Source organism: Artemia franciscana, chromosome 18 (assembly GCF_032884065.1).
Source record: "Artemia franciscana chromosome 18, ASM3288406v1, whole genome shotgun sequence".
NCBI classification, from domain to species: Eukaryota; Metazoa; Arthropoda; class Branchiopoda; order Anostraca; family Artemiidae; genus Artemia; species Artemia franciscana.
The window spans coordinates 12071602-12092625 of NC_088880.1; the positions used below are offsets into that span (position 1 = coordinate 12071602).

At 34.3% G+C, this 21024-nt stretch overlaps 1 protein-coding gene across 3 annotated transcripts in view; it reads right to left on the reverse strand.

Moving 5' to 3' along the window:
• The window catches only part of LOC136038621 (uncharacterized), a 53412-nt gene that overhangs the window by 7711 nt on the left and 24677 nt on the right, over positions 1-21024 (reverse strand). For all 3 annotated transcript variants that reach the window (XM_065721853.1, XM_065721851.1, XM_065721852.1), the window contains 3 exons: positions 19850-19973; positions 13662-13870; positions 11342-11528 (listed from right to left, as the gene is read on the reverse strand). In XM_065721853.1, the coding sequence (XP_065577925.1) occupies positions 11342-11528; positions 13662-13870; positions 19850-19973 (520 nt within the window). The remainder of the gene's footprint in view (positions 1-11341; positions 11529-13661; positions 13871-19849; positions 19974-21024) is intronic.

Below are 21024 nucleotides of genomic sequence, written 5' to 3' on the forward strand. Positions count from 1 at the left end.
AAATAAGCTAAAAAAAAGGTAAAAACCAATAAAAAACTAAAAAAAAACTGAAAAAACTAAAAAAGGCAAAAACTACAAAAAAACTAAAAACTAATAAAAAAAGTAAAAAAGCTAAAAAACTAAAAAAACTGAAAAAACTAAAAAAACTAAAAAAAGGTAAAAAACTAAAAAAAAAAATAAAAAAAAACTAAAAAAAAGGAAAAAACTGAAAAATAAGCTAACATAAAGGTAAAAACCAATAAAAAACTAAAAAGAAAAAAAGGAAAAAACTAAAAAAAATTTTCATCTAAAAAACTAAAAAAAACTAAAAAAGGTAAAAACTAAAAGAACTAAAAACCGGGACACAGGGACACAACTACAACGGGGACACCGGGGGAAACAGGGGGATATACATGACGACCGGGACAAAAAAACTAAAAAGAAAAAAAAAACTAAAAACTAATAAAAAAACTAAAAAATCTAAAAATCTAAATAAGCTAAAAAAGAAAAAAAAGGAAAAAAATAAAGGAGAAAAACAAAACTAAAAAACGAATGTATATACAGACCGGGACACCGGGATACAAATGACGACCGGGACACAGGGAATATAAATGACGACCGGGACACAACTACAACGGGGACACCGGGGGAAACAGGGGGATGTAAATGACGACCGGGACACCGGGACATGGAATGGTCGATTAGCAATAACCATCAACAAAGCTCAAGGGCAATCATTAGAATCATGAGGTATAGATCTGAATACAGATTGTTTTCCCATGGACCATTATATGTTGCATGTTCAAGAGTCGGTAAACCTGACAATCTATTTATATGCAAAGACAATGGGACAGCAAAGAATGTTGTATATTCGCAAGTTTTACGTAGTTAAAACCATATATATATATCTATCTATATTCACAGGTGGGACATAGGGACACAACTACAATGGCGCGTAACTATTATGGCGCGTAACGACTTACGCGCGCGGGGGGGCTTGGGGGGGGCGCGAAGCGCCCCCACCAACTAGGTGCTGGGGTGGCGCCAAGCGCCACCCCAACAGCTAGTATATCTATCTATATAAAAATAAGTTGTCTGTCCGTTACGCTAGATTATATCTTCTATATATATAAAAGAAAACAAACTAGAATGTAAAAACTGGAAATTGCATAAATATTTCGAAATATTTTGACAATAGATAAAAGTAATTCGAAAAAGAAAAATGGTAAAAAACTAAAAAAAAACTAAAAAGAAAAAACTAAAAAAAAAATAATTAAAAATTAAAAAAATTAAAAAAAGAAAAAACCTAAAAAAAAACGTAAAAAAATAAAAAAGATAAAAAACTAAAAAAAAAACTAAAAAAGCTAAAAAACTAAAAAAAGAAAAAACTAAAAAAAAAACTGGGAATTGCACAAATATTTCAATATATTTTGAAAATAGATTAAAGTAATTCGAAAACCTTAAAACAGATACCCCAAATTTTGATGTTTAATTTAAATTGTTGGAGCTTTAGCATGCTTGGCACGTAAAGATTTTTCCAAGTGTCAATGTTAGAATGAACATTGAGAAATTGAAGAAAACAAATCAATAAAAAGAAGAAACTAAAAAAAGAAAAAACTAAAAAAGAAAAAAAAAACTAAAGAAGAAACTGTATCTATATATATAAAAATCTATATATATAAAAATAAGTTGTCTGTCTTTTATGTCTGTTACACTATGTCTGTTACGCCAGATTATATCTTATCTATATATAAAAATAAGTTGTATGTATTTTTGTACTGAGGGTTTGCACATGACGTCTGAAAAATAAAGAAGAAAAAGAAAACTGAAAAAAAATGGTAAAAAACTAAAAAAAAACTAAAAAATAAAAAAAATAAAAAAAGAAAAAACTTAAAAAGAAAAAATGTAAAAAAATAAAAAAAAAAAAAAGGTAAAAAACTAAAAAGAAAAAAACTAAAAAAAGCTAAACAACTAAAAAAAGAAAAAAACTAAAAAAAAAAAACTGGGAATTGCACAAATATTTCAATATATTTTGACAAAAGATTAAGGTAACTCGAAAACATTAAAACAGATACCCAAAATTTTGAGGTTTATTATAAATTGTTAGAGCTTTAGCTTGCTTGGCACGTAAAGATTTTTCCAAGTGTCAATGTTAGAATGAACATTGACAAATTTAAGAAAACAAATCAATAAAAAGAAGAAACTTAAAAAAGAAAAACTAAAAAAGAAAAAAACTAAGAAAAGAAAAAACTAAAAAAGAAAAAAACTGAAATGAAACTGTATCTATATATCTACATAATGGCGACCGGGACACTCAAAGAGAAATTACAGACTGGGATACCGGGACACAAATGACGACCGGGACACAGGGAATATAAATGACGACCTGGACACAGGGACACAACTACAACGGGGATGCCGGGGGCACAGGGGGATATATAAATGACGACGGGGACACAGGGAATGTTCGATTAGACATAGGGAGTATAAATGACGACCAGGACATAAGTAAAAAAAAAAAACTAAAAAAACTAAAAAAAAGGTAAAAACTACAAAAAAACTAAAAAGAAAAAAAAAACTAAAAACTAATAAGAAAACTAAAAAAATCTAAAAATCTAAATAAACTAAAAAAGAAAAAAAATAAAAAAAGGAAAAAAACAAAGGAGAAAAACAAAACTAAAAAACGAATGTATATACAGACCGGGACACCGGGATACAAATGACGACCGGGACACAGGGAATATAAATGACGACCGGGACACAGGGACACAACTACAACGGGGACGCCGGGGGGCACAGGGGGATATAAATGACGACCGGGACACCGGGACACAAGGAATATAAATGACGCCCGGGACACTCAAAGAGAAATCACAGACTGGGACACCGGGACACAAATGACGACCGGGACACAGGGAATATAAATGACGACCGGGACACAGGGACAAAACTACAAAGGGGACGCCGGTGGGCACAGGGGGATATATAAATGACGATGGCGACACAGGGAATGGTCGATTAGCAATCACCATCAACAAAGCTCAAGGGCAATCATTAGAATCATGAGGTATAGATCTGAATACGGATTGTTTTCCCATGGACCATTTTATGTTGCATGTTCAAGAGTATATATATAGACATATATATATATATATATATATATATTTATATATATATATATATATATATATCTATATTCATAGGTGGGACATAGGGACACAACTACAATGGCGCGTAACTAATATGGCGCGTAACGACTTACGCGCGCGGGGGGGGCTTGGGAGGGGGCGCGAAGCGCCCCCACCAACTAGCTAGTATGTGTATAGGTTTATGTATTTGTGTGTGATAGTGTGTGTGTGTGTGTTTGTGTGTATGTGTGCTTGTATGTATGTGTGCGCGTTTGTGTGTGCGTGTCTTTGTGAATTTGTGTGTGTGTTATTATGTGTGTTTGTGTGTGTGTTTGTGTTTGAGTGTGTATGATTGTGTGCGTGGGTGTTTGTGTGTGTGTTTGCGTGTGTGTGTTTTTGTTTTTGTGTGTATCGTTGTGTATGTTTGTGTCTGTGTGTATATGTTTGTGTGTTTGCGTGTTTGTGTGCGTGTTTGTGTGTATGTGTGTTTTGTGTCTGTGACTTTGTGTGTGTTTGTTTGTGTATTTGTTTTTTTGTGTGTGTTTGTATGTGTATGTTTGTGTGTGTGTTTGTATGTGTGTGTGTTTGTGTATGTGTGTTTTTGCGTGTAATTTTGTGTGTTTTGTGGGTGTGTTTGTGTGTGTGTTTGTATTTGTGTGTCTTTGTTTGTGTTTCTGTGTGTGTATGGTTGTGTATGTGTGTGTTTAGTTGTGTTTGTGTGTGTGTCTGTTTTTCTGTGTGTTTTTGCGTGTGTTTGTGTGCGTTTGTACGTTTGTGTGTGAGTGTGTGTATGTATGTTTGTGTGTGCGTTTGTTTGTGTATTTATGTGTGTTTGTGAGTGATTGTGTGTGGGTTATTGTGTGTTTGTTCGTGTATGTGTTTGTGTGTGTGTGTTTGCTTGTGTATGTGTGTTTTTGTGTGTGTTTGTGTCTGTTTATATGTGGGTTTGTTTGTGTGTGCGTATGTTTTTTGGGTGTGTATGTGTGTGTGTGTTTGTTTCCGTGTGTGTGTGTTTGTGCGTGTGTGTATTTGTTTCTAGGTGTGTTTGTGTGTGTATATGTATGTAACTATGTGTATATGTTACTGTGTGTGGGTGTGGGTGTAAGTTTGTATGTGTTCGTGTGTGTGTTTTGTGTTTGTGTATATGTTTCTGTGTGTATGTGTTTGTGTTTGTGTGTTTGTTTCTGTGTGTGTGTGTTTGTGTTTTTGTGTGTGTATGTGTTTGTGTGTTTGTCTATTCCTTTGCGTGTACGTGTGTGTGTGTTCGTGGTTGTGTGTGTGTGTGTGTGCGAATATGTTTGTGTAACTGTTTCTTTATTTGAGTGTGTGTGGGTGTATGCTTGTGTGTTTTTGTTTGTGTGTTTTGTATATGTTTGTGTGTGTTTGTGTGTGTGTCTGTGTGTGTTTGTGTGTTTATGTATGTCTTTGTGTGTGTGTGCATTTGTTTGTGTGCGTGTATGTGTGTGTGTGTTTGTGTGTGTGTATGTGTATGTGTATGGTTGTGTGTGTCTGTATGAGTTTGTGTGTCTGTGTGTGTGAGCATGTTTGTGCTTGTGTGTTTGAGTGTATGTTTATTTGTATGTAAATTTGTGTTCGTGTTTGTGTGTGTGTCTATATGTTTGTGTATGTGTGAACGAGTTTGTGTGTATGTATGTGTTTGTGTTTGTGTGTGTATGATTGTGCATTTGTGTTTGTTTGTGTATTTTTGTGTCAGTTTGTGTGTTTGTGTGTGTGTTTTGTGTGTGTGTGTGTGTTTGTTTGTTTGTGTTTGTGTGTGTGTGTGTTTCTCTCCATTCAACTTTTTTATTCTCACTCGAGGTCAAGAAAATTTTGTTATACAATCCCACAAGTATTCCCTCTCTGTGAGCTTGATTTATGAGCTTGATAAATGACGTCATGATCGCAGGTTGTATCATTATATGGTGCCATGATCGTGCCGTGCCTTGCTAAGTATCTTCTTTAACTGTTACAATTTACATATAAAACTAGACATAACTACACGCTTGTACATTATATATAAAATTAACACTGGCCCTTTCACTTGTAGAACTAAATACTAACATTATACTTATAGACTATAATATTATATTAGTAATAATATTGAATAATTAATATGTTAATATTAATGATATAATATTACTTATAGAACTAAGCACTAATATTGGATATAGAACTGAACACAGAAAGATTCATATATAGAACAGAAAACTACCATATTTGTGTGTGGAAGTGAATATTACTGTTTAGTTTTGTCTAAAGTCGTCCAGTTTTTTAACCTGCTTTTGGTTTCTTCGTCTGTTCTTTTGCTTGATAGTAAAGCTCTTTCAATTCATTTTCTGTTCTTTTTCACAAGCATCATTGGAAGCATCTCTTTCACATTTGTCGGTTTCCTTTTCATTCGTTTGTTGGTTAACAAGCAACAATTCTGGTACAACTTCAAGACCTTTCGTTTTACTTGTTCCTAGGAAATTGTTGTTTTCTTTCATTTATTTTCCTTGAAAAGAACAGAAAAGAAAAATAATCTACTTTTTCATTGTGTTGCGAGAGCTACACTTTGGTTTTGTCGCGATTTTTTTTTCTAGCATCCCGATTTTAGCTTAATCCTAGAAAATGGAAATCAAGGCCAGGATTGCTAATGAAGTTCAATACGTCACATCCTCTTCTAGCGAAATAAAATGTAAGAAATCACAATAGCTAGAATTTGAATATATCCCAGTCGGTATTTTTTTAGTAGTAAAGAGCGATCTCTAGCCCATAAAATACATTTCTTTACTTTAAAGAGTAACTTTGATAAAAAGTAATTATTATATGAAATGGAAGAAAAAATTATGATTTATGAGCATAATTCTACTCTTTAAATTGAAATAGGTATAGTTAGCTATCATATAAACTGTAAAAATATTTATTTTGTCTCATCATCAATTCTAATGTTTTAATTGAAACTAAAGAACTACCCGAAAATTTAAAAAAAGGTTTTAGTTTGTATTAGCCTAAATAAACATAATAAAACAATTTATTTGCAAATATCCTATAATCAAATAATCAACAAAATGATAAAATTTCAAAATGATATTGTAATTGGACAATATTTTATGGATGCCATTAAATATTTAATCGAGATTTGTGTTGGTCTGATTCGAGGACAACCTTACATCAAAGAGACCTCAAATCAAGCCGCTAAGAACAGTTATTTAAATGTGTCAACTGCTGGTTTCAAGGGGTGATTCTAGAGATAAGTTAGGAACAGCCTTATATTACGCAGTAGAATCAAATCAATTAGATGCGACAAGTATCTACTGGAGAATGGGGCGAGTCCAAATGCAAAATGCCATCCAAAATGGCATTTTGGATGGCATTTGGATGGCAAATGCATGTATGGAACAATCTTACAGGCTGCTGCCCGGAATCGCTCTTTAGACATTTGTCGACTACTAGTAGCCAAGGGTGCCAGTATAAATGCCGTAGGTTGTTGGAATCAAACAGCCTTACATTCCGCTGTTTGTCCGAAGGAATTAGATTTGCCTAGTGTCAGCTTTGAAATTTGTCAACTACTAGTTACCAAAGGTGCCACTATGGATGCCTATAATTCGGATGATAAAACACCTTTATATTACTCAATAGCTTTGGAAAAATTAGATGTGACTAAATATCTATTAGAGAATGGAGCTAACCCAAATGCAGAGTGTCGTTGGGAATTTGAATATAAATACAAAACAGAGAATGGCAGGGAAAAGATGTTACACGTTGCAGCTAGGAGAGGCAATTTGGACCTATGTCAACTACTAGTTTCAAAGGGAGCCGATATGAATTGTCTGACTTCAAAAGATGAGACACCTTTGATGATTGCTTTGGAAAAAAGCCTTTCATCTAGAAATGACACTCAAAAGTATTTATTCACAGCTGAGTATTTTTTGAAAAATAAATTAGTTTATAATTCAGAATTGAATGGAACTGTCAAAAATAAATTTATGAAACTATTCAAGCAAGTTGCTGCTTCAAAACATATTTTTCAAAAATTAGAACAATGCCATCCGACAATGTGTAAACTTGCCTCTGAAAAGTCTGACGGCTCACTTAAATCATTTTGCCGGGATGTAATTTGGAAAAACATAGATAATACAAAAATAAGTGACACCGTTAATGGGTTAAATATACCAGAATGCTTGAGAAGATACGTAATTTATGCGGAGGAATTAAAATATTTTGTTGAAGCAACAATTTATTGAAGGAAAAATATATTAAACAGCGGTTTATTGAAGCGATGATATATTGATGCAATAGCTTATTGAAGCGACGACTTGTTGAAGCGATAAATTATTGAAGCAACGATATATTGGAGCGACGGTGTATGGAAGTGAGGATATATTGAAGTGATGATGTATTGAAGCAACGGTTTATTGAAGTGACAATTTGTTGAAGTGTTGATTTATTGAAGCTGTGAATTATTGAAACAACGATTTATTGAAACGGCAGTTTACTGAAACGACGATTTTATAAAGCGGTGGTTTATCGAAGTGACAGTTCATTGACAGAGCGATTTATTCCAATGATAATTTATCGAAGCGACGGTTCATTGTTACCATGAATGCTAAGAAATTCACTATAAGCACATCCGCGACTTCTAAAAATAAATATTATAGTGCGTGAAACCCACAGCTTTTGGTTCGTAAGTCTTGTACGCGCTTCCAACTTTGGACAATAGATTTTCTACTTCCCACTAGAAAGTTTTCGATGTGATGTCTGTAAAGAGCATACGGCAAGCAAAGAGAATCTAAATATCAATACTCTTCGCTGTTTGAAAGTTGCATAGACAATGCCCTGTCTTCAAAGTTGATGGGCTTAATATTAGCAATGATAAGGGTATTGTTAAAGCTTTGAATATGCTCGAGGATATCCGAGGGTACATATATCCGAGAACATGTATTCTTATATTTGTGTAACAAAAGAGCTTGTTTTGCCAGCTTTTGCTTGCCCGTCGTTACTCGCTTCGATCTTAGTCCTCACCACTAACAGCCTTGGCTTTCAGCCGTCACTTTCATCCCTTAGTTAGCTGTCTTTGGTTGACAGCAAGGTGCTTCTCAGAATTGTTTTATCGCCACCTTTTTTTTTGGGGGGGGAGACTGTTTTTTTTACCTTACATTTTGTCAGAGCTAAGATTTCCATAATTTCAATATTTATGTAAAGTAGTTTCATGTTTCTAGCTTGAACTTGTTATCTGCAGATGTTTTGGAAGGATAAAGTGGGTGGATAAAGTGGAGGGTAGAGGATAGAGTAGGAGATAGTTGTAGGTACACGTTAAGGTTTGAGCTTGGCTGCGTAAAGCAAGAACTTCTGTGCGAAACATGGTCCGGTTCTGTTCTGTTTCTATATATTAAACTAGCTGCTGGTGTGACGCTTCGCGCCACACCAACACCGAGTTGGTGGGGGCGCTTCGTGCGCCCCAAGACCCCCCGTGCGCGTAAGTTGTTACAGGCCATATTAGTTACACGCCATTGTTTTTGTGTCCATGTGTCCCACTTGTGAATATAAATAGATATATATATGTTTTTAACTACGTAAAACTTGCGAATATACAACGTTCTTCGTTGTCCTATTGTCTGTGCATATACAAAGCCTTATGTACTTATAATGATGTCATATGCAAACGCTCTTTTTAGAAACAAACAGACATGCATACATACAATTTATTTTTATATAGATAGATAGATCTACATATAGATATACATATACACTATAAATTAACCACATAAAACTCGCGAATATACAACATTCTTCGCTGTCCCATTGTCTGTGCATATAGATAGAATGTCAGGTTTACCGACCCTCGAACATGCAACATACAATTGTCCATGGGAAAAACAATCTGTATTGAGATCTGTACCGCATTTTTCTAATGATTGCCCTTGAGCTTTGTTGATGGTGATTGCAAATACTAATCGAATTGGGAATTGCAATCTTTTATATTGAAAAGGCAGATCCGTTGGAATCACGGGAATGCGTGGAATAAGATCAATCTCACCCTCAAAAGGCCCTGTCAAGATTGTTGCCTCTATTACGTTTTCCATTGTTGTTTTTTTACGGCAAGTCGCGTGCAATTGCAAAGCTTTGGTGGGTTAATATTTCGTAACAGTATTATTGGTACGGCCTATTTTTAGTTGTAGCACGCGTGGTGGAATTCCACGAATTTAAAAATTATGATTTAAAAAAATTCTGAATTTAAAAATTCAGATGGATAATTAACCGCTTCATTTGGTTCCAGAACTGTGTCGACTGACTTGTAAATGCCTGCCTGGTCTCGAATCTTTGTCAAAATAATATTGTTGATTTCGTGGACGTCTTTATTCTTGGCTCTCAGAATCGCTCGTTCACTTAGCCATTTATGATTTTTAAATTGGTTAGAATATTCGGAAATACCTTTTCAACCAATTCATTTTTGGACGTCACTAAATTACAGAATTCAGCAGGCAGTTGTATACGTCCTGAAATTGAGTCTACTGGGAGCTTTCCGCTTCCAATTGCCAGCAATTGATCTGGAAATGTTTGACCAGAGTCATCGTTTTGCAATCGGACACGCATATTTATAGTTAATTTTAATGTCCTTACGTGTGCCCATAAATTAGAATTTTTCAGGCAAGCATTCATTTCGTCCGCAGGAGTTGATCTAGGTATTATTTATATATATATAGATATAGATTGTGAGTTTGACTTTCAGATGATGGAGAAGTTTGGGGTTGGAGACTATCATTGTAGATGATACCAACGACACGACAATGATCGTCAGTTTTAAGCGTCCAGGATTCACAGGTATAAATGACAATCGGACTAATGAGGGAGTGGAAAAGTCTCGTTTTGAGAATTGTTGATAAATTCTTATTCCTCCAGATGGGCATCAGGGCTTTAAAACTGGAGTTTGCATGTGTCAGGGGTCTCTTGATGATTTTGAGCTGGTTATTATTAGAAGTAAGGAAACTCCCAAGGTAGGTGAAATGTTCCACCCACTCAATGATATCTCCACCAAGCCCATTCGTTTTTGAGGAGTTGATTGCCATCCCGAAGAGATTGATATACGAGTGAACGCTGTAAGCCTGGGATTGGAGGTCTTGAAGGGACCTGGCTATTAGGTCTATGTCATCGGCATTTGATGGTTTATCTATCACTACTCCTCCGACAAGGGCGACGAACGGGTTATCATTGAGTGAAAGGGCCACATGTAGGAAGAAATTGAACAGCTCTGATGATAGCAGGCAACCTTGTAGCACTCCGGTAAAAATTCCGAAGCTTTCGGTAAGTCCTTCTCTAGTCATGACGCGGCTTCTGAACTTCTTATAAATGTCTTTGATCAGAGAGATAAGGTTGAATGGGATGCCAATTATTATTCCTATCTGTCCAATTACTTTTTCTAAGGTTTAAGTCTTTACCACAATGTTTCGAAATTTAAAGATTAAAGTTTTCTTTTAAAACTAAGAGGCAAAATTCCTTGATTGTGTAAAGCATGCATTAGACACTTATATTTTTAAATACGAAAATACCCATAAATTGCTTCGTAATTATATAAATTACGACTTATTAGAATTCTATGGAAAATATTAATATGGGGCTTAAGAAAGATATTCTGAAGCTAATTTAGCTCTTCGACATCAATATTTATGTCTGATCCGAAAGTATTTTTATGCATATTTAGTTATACAAGTATTATAGGCTATATAATTATATAATTATTTTTAATTATATAGTTATATTCAATTATATTATACAAGTATAGCCTATAATTAAGAAAGTAAATTTAATTCAAAAGTTAGTTAGAATGGTAATTAGAAATTTGAAGAAGTTAATACTTGTGAGAGATTTTACTCGAAAAACAAGAAAATATTATTAACTACAACAAACATTGATAAAAGAAGGCTGCACCTAATAAATCAGGAATTTTAAAGACATTTTTTATAGCATATTAAATTAAATTTCATGGTTACTTTTTTGCCATTAATACTCTATAAATACTTACAAAGATGAACAGATAAACATTCGTTTAAATATTATGCTTTAGTTTAAATATCATTTTAATGAAATATCATTCATCAAATATCAATTTATTAAAAATAACTATTTTAGTTTAAATAATAGTTTTGTTTAAATACTATAGTTTAAATATTTCTATAGATAAACTTTAGTAAACATTGATAGGAAAAAGATAGTTTTTTTTTGCATTTCATAAGGCCATAGATAGCCATATTTACCAAGATGAACAGGATAGTGATCTGGGTCATGAAAATTCAAATTATTTGTCATGTAGAAGTCATAGGGCAGCCATATTTTTACGTCAGGATCACTATTCCAAAGTGCATCGTCCTTGTTTACGGCATCCAATTCGCCTATACTTATTTCGTTTCCTAGGCCAGATCCTTTATTTATAGGGTTGAGTATCTGAAAAAAAAGTAAAAAATTTACTGCCGGATAGTTGAGCCTTAAAGCAAAAACATGTCCCTGAAACTAGTTTTAAAGTATGTTCTCCCAAACTTAACGTATCAAACATGAAACAGTAAACAATTGAGACGGGTGATCATCGAACTAATTTAGTTGTTTAACACGTAAAACTAGTTTTATTTAATTGCTCAAATGATTTGTAATTTATGGATTTTTTCCCCATTTTTTTTTGCCAACCTTTTTTTTTCAGAGTTTGAGCATCAGTGTGCTTGATTGATTTTCAGTGTCAGGATTAAAAAACCAAAACAAAAAAAAAACATTATGTCTTTTACGCAAATACTCATTTTTAGAGGTCAATGCAAAAAGTCGATTCTTAAATAAAATTCAGAGTAGTTTTAAAAAAAAATTGAAGAAATTTTAGTCCTGGACACTTTTTCTGTCAGATAATTAGTACATTAAATTCCTTAGTAGGCTATTATCAAATTAAAAAGCCATTCTTCCTGGATGTTGCCCCATTTCAATCCCTGTTAAAAAGCGTTTTTTTTGCAACATATTTCCTTAGTCCAATTCGACTATCCCTATTTCTGGCGAGAGTAACAACCCTCACTTTTGAACTAAGGAAACTAACACTGCAGGTCAACTAAAGTTGAGCAACATTTCTAGATGTCCACAGAATAGCAAGGAAACGCAATTTCTTTGGAGATAACTTTGCATTTATAAAAGCTGACTGAGTCTTTTTCTGAGATACTTCAAGCCAGTAAAAAAAAAAAGAAAAAAACTAACATTATATTTTTGGGGCAAATATTCATATTTAGAGGCCAATAAAAAAAAGTCGATTCTGAAATAAGCTTCAAAGTAAATTTTAAAAGAATCGATGCAGTTTTAGTCATGGACACTTTTTCTGTCAGATAATTAGTACACTAAAATCCTTAGTAGGCTATATCACCTTAAAAGGCAATGCTTTCCGGATGTTGCCCCATTCCAATTCCTGTTAAAGAGCGTTTTTTTTTTAACATATTTTGTCAGTCCGATCCTACTATCCCTATTTCTGGAGAGAGTAACAAGCCTAACTCTTAAACCATTGAAACTAACTCTACAGGTCAACAAACATTGAGCAACAATTCTAGATGTTCACAGAATAGCAAGGAAAGGCAATTTCTGTAGAGATGTTAACTCTAACTTTTTAAACCTGACCGAGACTTTTTCTGAGATGCTTCAAGCCAGTACAAAAATAGAAAAAAAGAACATTATATTTTTACGCAAATATTCATTTTTAGAGGCCAATAAAAAACGTCGATTATGAAATAAGGTTCAAAGTAATTTTAAAATAATCGAAACAATTTTAGTCTCGGACACTTTTTCTGTCAGATAATTAGTACATCAAAATCCTTGGTATGCTACATCATCTTAAAAAGCTGTGCTTCCCGTATGTTGCCCCATTCCAATCCCTGTTAAAAAGCGTTTTTTTTTATTTATTTTCTCAGTCCAATCCCACAGTTCTTGCTTGTGGAGAGAGTAAAAACCCTAAATTTTAAAACCATGAAAACTAACACTACAGGTTAACTAACCTTCAGGAACAATTCCAGATGTTCACAGAATAACAAGGAAACGCAATTTCTGTAGAGATAATAACTCTTCCTTTTCAAAGCCTGAAGAAGCCTTTTTTGAGATACTTCAACCAGTAAAAAAAAAAGTTTTTTCACATTACTTTTTATAGTTTTTTTTTTTGTAAGGGGAAGGTACGGAAAAAACTTTAAAAAACATATCAACATTTTTTAAGGCATTTTGTTAAGTTTTTACAAGTGGGACAGAAATTTCTCAAACCCCCTACCCCTTCCCCTGGATACGGTCGTGCTTCCGGCATAAATTTTATCGAAACATTTTACCAAGGTAGTAAAGAACAAAGACTAAGGTAAAGGTCTGTTTTCAAAATGTCTCTCACAAGCAAAATGTTTCAAACTTGTTGTTCGTGCGTAAAAGCAAAAATTGTACAAAATGCCAGAACCTTGATAAAGAAATGGCAATTAAGCCTTTCTAGGCTTAGAATAAGTGGAAAATAAAGCAGAAAATTGTCTTTGAAGAGAAAATAATGTTGTGGTATGTGTCAATATTAGGCCAATACTTGAGGCTTACCTTTCCAGGTCTGTTACCGTTTTCCCAAGTAACATCACCATTGGGTTCAGAATTGGGCATTGTTTCATAGCTCAAAATTGCTACTTGGTGTGCTTTTTCTGGTTCACAGTCAAAAAGACCTCGGAATCGGATCCAATAATTGTCAACATTCTGAGCTGCGTTAAGCACGAAGTCAAACCTCTCACCAGAAGAAATAACGATTGAATCGACTAAAATGATATTACACTCCTTTTAATTACATTTTTCAAAGTCAAAGCAAGTAGTCAAATTAAAAAAAAAAACGACACAGAATTTGTATAGCTGTAAAGTGTTTTACAGATCTATATTTTGAGTATTTTGCGCAAAATAAAATTTCAAGTTTCATAGTACTTTGAAATTTTCAGTGTTGGTGTTTCTTTGGTTTAGATGTTAGTGTTCGAGTTCTCGAATCACTTGGAAATTATTCTACTACATTGTTTTCTTATATATTTTTGCTTTGATTCATTTAATGGGTTATAAACCTGGCAAAGCCGTTCTCAGGATTGGGATGGCCGGGAAAAAATAATTACTGCAGCCCCCCTCCCTCTCGACTTAAATATAAACAAAAGAAGCCGAATCAAAGTGAAATGGGTAACCCCCCCTCCGCTACGACACCAGCCCAGCTATGGTGTCCTGGGAAGCTCACCCAGTTGCCCACCCCCTTGTGAATGGCTTGAAACCTGGTCACTCTAGGTGAATAGCTTGATATCAAACAGTTCGTGGTAACGAGGTACTGACGAGGGGGTATGTAATATGAGGGGGTCGCCCCCTCATATTACGTGGTTCAGGAGCCATTCTTAAAGAATTGGGACAAAATTCAAACTTTAGCGTAAAGAGCAAGGAGTTGAGGAGCGGCTACCTCCTTCATATACGTAATAATTTCTGTTTGTTTTAAGTTTTAATGTTGCTCCTTCCTTTTAGTTGAAAAAACTTGTAGTTTTTTTTTTACTTAATTCCTGATCTTTTTATAAATAATGCAAGGAAATCTCGCTCCAACACCACGGAGAAACCCCCACACCATGAAAATACCCTCTAGACAATTCAATGCCGGTGAAAATTTACCCGGACAATTAATTTTAACCACTCCAAGCGCAAAACTGAGACGGAAAAAAAGAGAAAGCTAGACATACAAAAAGAATTTTGTATAAGAATTCTGGCAAATTTCCGCAGTGTATAATTTTCCATGACTAGTTGATCCCCTGGAAACCTCCTTCCCCATGGAAAATTCCCCTGTGGAAAAACCCCCAGCAGAAAAATTTATCCCCCCCCACCCTAAAATGTATACATGCATCCCAATAAAAAATACTATGTATAAACAATGGGCAAATTATATCACTTAAAGACCTTTCCCCTAGGGCTGTGAGGGGGGGGTCATGTTATATCCAAAGGCATAGTTATTGGACCTTTCAACTATGATGAATAAAATGGCTATCTCAAAACTTTAATCGGACGATTTTAATCGGACGGGGGAAAAAGTGGAAGGGGGGGTGGTCTAGTTGCCCTCCATTTTCTTTTTTGGTCACTTAAAAAGGGCGCTAGAACTTTTAATTTCCGTTCAAATGAGCCTTCAGATATTCTAGGACCACTGGGTCGATACCATCACCCATGGGGAGAACAAACAAAAAAAAACTTATATCAGCGTAATTATCATTAGCGTAAAGAGTGAGGTACTGAAAAGAGGCAACCTCCTCATATACGTAATAATTTCTGTTCGTTTTAAGTTGTAATGTTGTTCCTTACTTTCATTCGGGAAAAAACTTCTTTTTTTTATTTAATAACAACCACAAGCCGAAGACATACAATATCTTGTATGTAATCAATATCTTGTATGTATTGTAATCAATCTCTTTTGAAATTACTAACAATATTTTAGTGTAAAGAGGGAGGTATTGACGAGGGAGTGAAACCCTTCATATATGTAATAATTTCTGTTCATTTTAGGTTTAATGTTGTTCATTACTTCCAGTTGAGAAAACTTGTTTTTAAAATATAATTTCCGATTGTTTTTTAAATAATACTAGGAAATCCAGCGCCCCCTTCATCGAAATCCTCTTCCCCCGTGAAAAGTTCCTACATGGAAAGATCCTCCTACGTATTCACCTCCCTGACCCCCCTCCCTACCAGAAAAAAATCCACCCCAAAAATGTCTGCATACTTCCTAATAACCAACACTATACGTAAACAATGGGCAAAGTTCTTAACTTGCAGCCCTTCCCCCGGACTGTGGGGATTAATGCGTCTCCAAAGACACAGTCATTAGATTTTTCGACTAGGCTGAACAAAATGGATAACTCAAAATTTTTATCCGGTAACTTTGGGAAAGAATGTTTCCCAAAACATTTACACCCCCTATATTACACCCCCTGGTCAGTACCTCGCTCTTTACGCTGAAGTTAGAATTTTGTTAAATAATGGCCGCTATTACATCTGTTTAGACATTGAAATCCAGCTCTGTTGATGTTGACGGAATTAGTGTTTATCATCTTAAAGTAAAGGGCCCGTCTTTGTTTTTCCATTTTCAGTTGCTTTTCCGAATGTGTATTTGTTGTTCTCTTGTTCCTGATAGCTTTTTTGTGTGGAACTGTCACTTCCGCTCTTAAGCGAAAGTAAAACAGTTCAAAATAGGGATGATACCTTTTTATTGACAGTGAATAGATATAAAATTATTTAACTGGATATTTCGAACACATATACAGTGTTCATCATCAGCAGTAAAACTAAAAGACATGAATAAAAATAAACAAGATATATACCTAATAAACTAATTACATATAGTTTATTGCTCTTATTTTTTTCAATGCAACAGCGGAGGCTAATCTCTTTGATCGTCGGTTCCGGTTCATTAGCATTATCTGACATATTACGTGGATAGAGGTCATAGCTCTTAGGTGAGGTGATATTTACTTTATTTGACCTAAGTAAATTATCATAAATTGAGTTTAATCCAAATTCACCTGTATCTCTGTGTATGGAAATATTCTTGAAGAGAATCTTTTTAATTTCGATTATTTCCCTGAAAATTTCCCTCAAACCCCCCTGGTCGCTAGAAATCAAAGAAACATTTTCAAACAAAATGAAATGATTTGGAAAATTAAAGATATGTTCCGAGAGATTGTTCTTCTTACAGGCCAATAACGGCTACTTATAATCCTAGTAAAATCCTTGAATATACCCTACTTCCTTTCATAAATTTGAATGCTAATTTTGGGGAGAACCAGCTCGGTTTTCAGTCTGGCACCGATTGCCAGCACGCTCACCGTGCTCTGGCTTGCCTTTTTAAAGATGCTTCTGCTAAAGGGTATGGTCTTCACATTTATGCCCTTGATCTTTCTAAGACTTTCTAAGATTGTAAATATCTTCTTTATCTTCCTATTTGGTATAGGAATAAAAAATTAATAAATAAGTTTCATCTCCCGAATATTACTGAAAAGCTGACTGGTTTACACAAAAAGATTTCAGAAACAGCGTATCGGCGATTGTCGCCTCATCATAGCCTAATTCGCCTTTTCATTAAAATTATTTATATAATGTTATTGTCGATAATTATTTTGGTGATTTATTGTTGTTTTTTTTTTGTGCAATGCTATTGTTGATTTTCGATTGTATATTATATATATATTATATATTATTATATATATATATATATATATATATATATATATATATATATATATATATATATATATATATATATATATAAATATATATAAAAAATAATTTTTTTGTGTTATTTTTCGACCAATCTTAGCGTTTAATATTATCTTAAGCAGCCTCTTTTATCTTAAAACAACTATGATTTTATGTGATAATTAAATACACAAAGCAAGTCTTTTTTTAAATGAAAGTAAGGAGTATCATTAAAACTTAAAACGAACAGAAATTACTCCGTATATGAAAGGGGCTTTTCCTCCGCTATGCCTCGCTCTTTACGCTAAAGTTTGACTCTTTCTCGAAACTCTACTTTTTAAAACAATAAAAAACTTTAGTGTAAAGAGCGAGAGGTTGCGGAGGAAAAGCCCTTCTCATATACGGAGTAATTTCTGTTCGTTTTAGTTTTAATGTTGCCCCTTACTTTCATTTAGAAAACTTTTTTTGTATTTAATTTCTTGACGTTTTTGAATTAATGCATGTTTTGATCTTGGCTCTCCGCACATAAATGATTAAAACGAAATTTGCATATTGATTTTTTTTTGGCTAAATGGCTTTCTCATAGTTTTAATTGGAAGATTTTGAAAAAAGAGAAGCGAGGGAGGAGACCTAGTTGCCCTCTAATTTTTCGATTACATAAAAGGTAACTAGAACTTTTGATTTTTTACAAACGTTTTCATTAGTAAAAAATATACGTAGCATACGGATTAACTTACTTCACTTACTTACTTTTTATTGCTTATATGTAGGGTTCACCCCTCGTTGGTACCTCGCTCTTTACACTAAAGCTTAAATTTTGTCCCAATTCCTTAAGAATGACCTCTGAATCACAAAGGCCGTAAAATAAATAGTTGAAATTACTAAGAATACTTTAGCGTTAAGAGTAAGGTATTAAGAGGAGGCAAACCTCTCATATGCGCAATAATTTTTGTTCGTTTTAAGTTTTGATGCTGCTCCTTGCTTTCAGTAGAAAAAAACTGTTCATATTTATTTTTTTTTGTTCATATTTATTTTTTATTTTTTTCAAATAATGCTAGAAAACCTGCGCCACCTTCATTGAAATTCTCTTTCCCCATTAGAAGTTCCTGCATGGAAATATTCTCCCCCAGTAACCCCCCTCCCCCATCAACTCTCCCCCCTAAACCAAAAAAATCCCCCTGAAAACGTCTGTGCACTTCCCAGTAACCATTACTATATGTAAACACAGGTAAAAGTTTGTAACTTACAGCCCCTCCCACGGGAATGCGGGGAGTAAGTCGTCCCCAAAGACATGGTTATTAAGTTATTTGACTATTGTGAATAAAACGGCTATCTCAGAATTTTGATCCGATGACTTTGGGGAAAAATAAGCGTGGAAGGGGGCCTATGTGCCCTCCAATTTTTTTGGTCACTTAAAAAGGGCACTAGAACTTTTGATTTCCGTTAGAATGAGCCTTATCGTGACATTCTATGACCACTGAGTCGATACAATCACCCCTGGGGAAAAACAAACAAACAAAAAAAGAAATAAACGCGCATCCGTGATCTGTCTTCTGGCAAAAAATGAGAAATTCCCCATTTTTATAGATAGGAGCTTGAAACCTCCACAACAAGGTTCTCTGATACGCTGAATCTGGCGATGTAATTTTCGTTAAGATTGCATGACTTTTAGGGGGTGTTTCCCCTTATTTTCTAAAATGAGGCAAATTTTCTCAGGCTCGTAACTTTTGATGGGTAGAACTAATCTTGATGAAACTTATATATTTAAAATCAACATTAAACTGCAATTCTTTTGATTTAACTATTGGTATCAAAATTCCCTTTTTTAGAGTTTCGGTTACTATTGAGCCGGGTCGCTCCTTACTTCGTTACCACGAACTGTTTGATAAACCAAACGTATTTCACGTCTTCGGCTTGTGGTTGTTATTAAATGAAAAAAATGAAAGGTTTTTTCCAACTGAAAGTATGGAGCCACATTAAAACTTAAAACGAACAGAGATTATTAAGTATATCAAGGGGGTAGTCCCCTCCTCAACACCTCACTCTTTACGCTAAAGTTTTTAGTCTTGTAAAAAACCGTCTTATTGTTCTAATTAAACGGCCCTTGTGTTTCAGGAGTCAATCTTGAAGAATTGGGACAAAATTCAAATTATTAAATTAACTAAATAAAAAAAAGTTTTCTCCCCTCCTCAACACTCCGCTCTTTACGCTAAAGTTAGACTATTTGTCACAATTCTACTTTTTTAAACAATAACAAACTTAACGTAAAGAGTGGGGCGTTGAGGAGGGGATAGCCCCTTTCATATACGGAATAATTTTTTTTTTGTTTTAAGTTTTAATGTCGCTCCTTACTTTCAGTTAAAAAAAACACTTTTTTTTTGTTGATTACGGCAATGGAATTTACACTATTCCGTCATTTTGGTTCAATACAGTATCTTGGTGTTAAAATAAATAATATTATATTTAATAAATAAATAAAATAAATAATATAATTATATTTAATAATATTATATTTAAATAATATAATAAGGAAAACAGGGTACCTTCTACAGGCTCAAAGGCTTGACCATCAGAAGCAATCGCTTGCAAAGTATGGCCATCAACGGAGACTTGGATAGGGCAGTTCATATTTCCATTGCTAATCATCCTAAAGCGATACCTGAACCCCTGGAATCAAAATGAATATAATATTTTTTGCAGTCTTTTTTTTTCCACCATTTTTGCTAAGTTAGTTCGTCGTTTCCCCGCATAGCTAGTACAACTGTTTTCACTCTTCCGAACAGTTTGAAAGCAGGTGGGAGGTTTCAAGGTATTTGTTTTTTTTTCATGAGAAAATTGACGAACTTGTCAATAGAAAGAATCTAAACTGTTACTGTTACTGTTCGTTTTTAGCCCATTTTAAGTGACCTTGCTGCGTTTGATTATTGACTAAAATAATGAAAAAAAGTTACTAATGTTGCCTCTTCGGATGGCTAGAGGAGATCAATACCTACACTGCACGTCTTAACTTTACTAAACGGCACAACATACAGGGGTAGATCCAGGAGATGAGAGGTACCACCCCCCCCCCCAAGATTTTTCTCTGGATCCTCCTTTAATAGAATACAAATTTAACGATCATGTCCGAAATATCTTGAGCATACCCATACACTGGGATTATTTGGGAGGGGGATTTTTTGATTTAAAAAACCAAACACACGTAAATTGTGCAGTAAATAACAGAACTTAATAATTTTATGAGGGCAATAATAAGAAAATCGATGCTTTGTGAAGGTGAAGCCAGCCAAAATCTGTCAAGTGGGGTTCTCGGCCGGAAAAATTAATGATGGTTACCTTGACACGACCAAGGAAGGCTCGTCCATAAAAGGAAAAAAATATAAGGGCAAGCACTATCTCAAAATCCTAAGCCCAAGAGGGCAACAATATCCCATCAGCTATTGGTTTTATGCTTTTTAATGGTTTTAGAGACACTTTGCCTTAATGCGATCAGTCTCAGCATAGTTTGGTGCACATATTGTAACCAAAGCTATGTTTTCAGTTTCTTTTGAGAAAGGTCGCTCTGTTATTTGTGTTTGGTTGTTATAAACTATCTTTTTCAGGACTCTCTTTGATATAGTGGTGGGAGATATGACTCTCAACCCCTGATGTTTCCGCCCAAGTCCACTAAGCGTATAATAATGATGTGAGAGCGATTTTTATCATAATAATCGCACCTGAA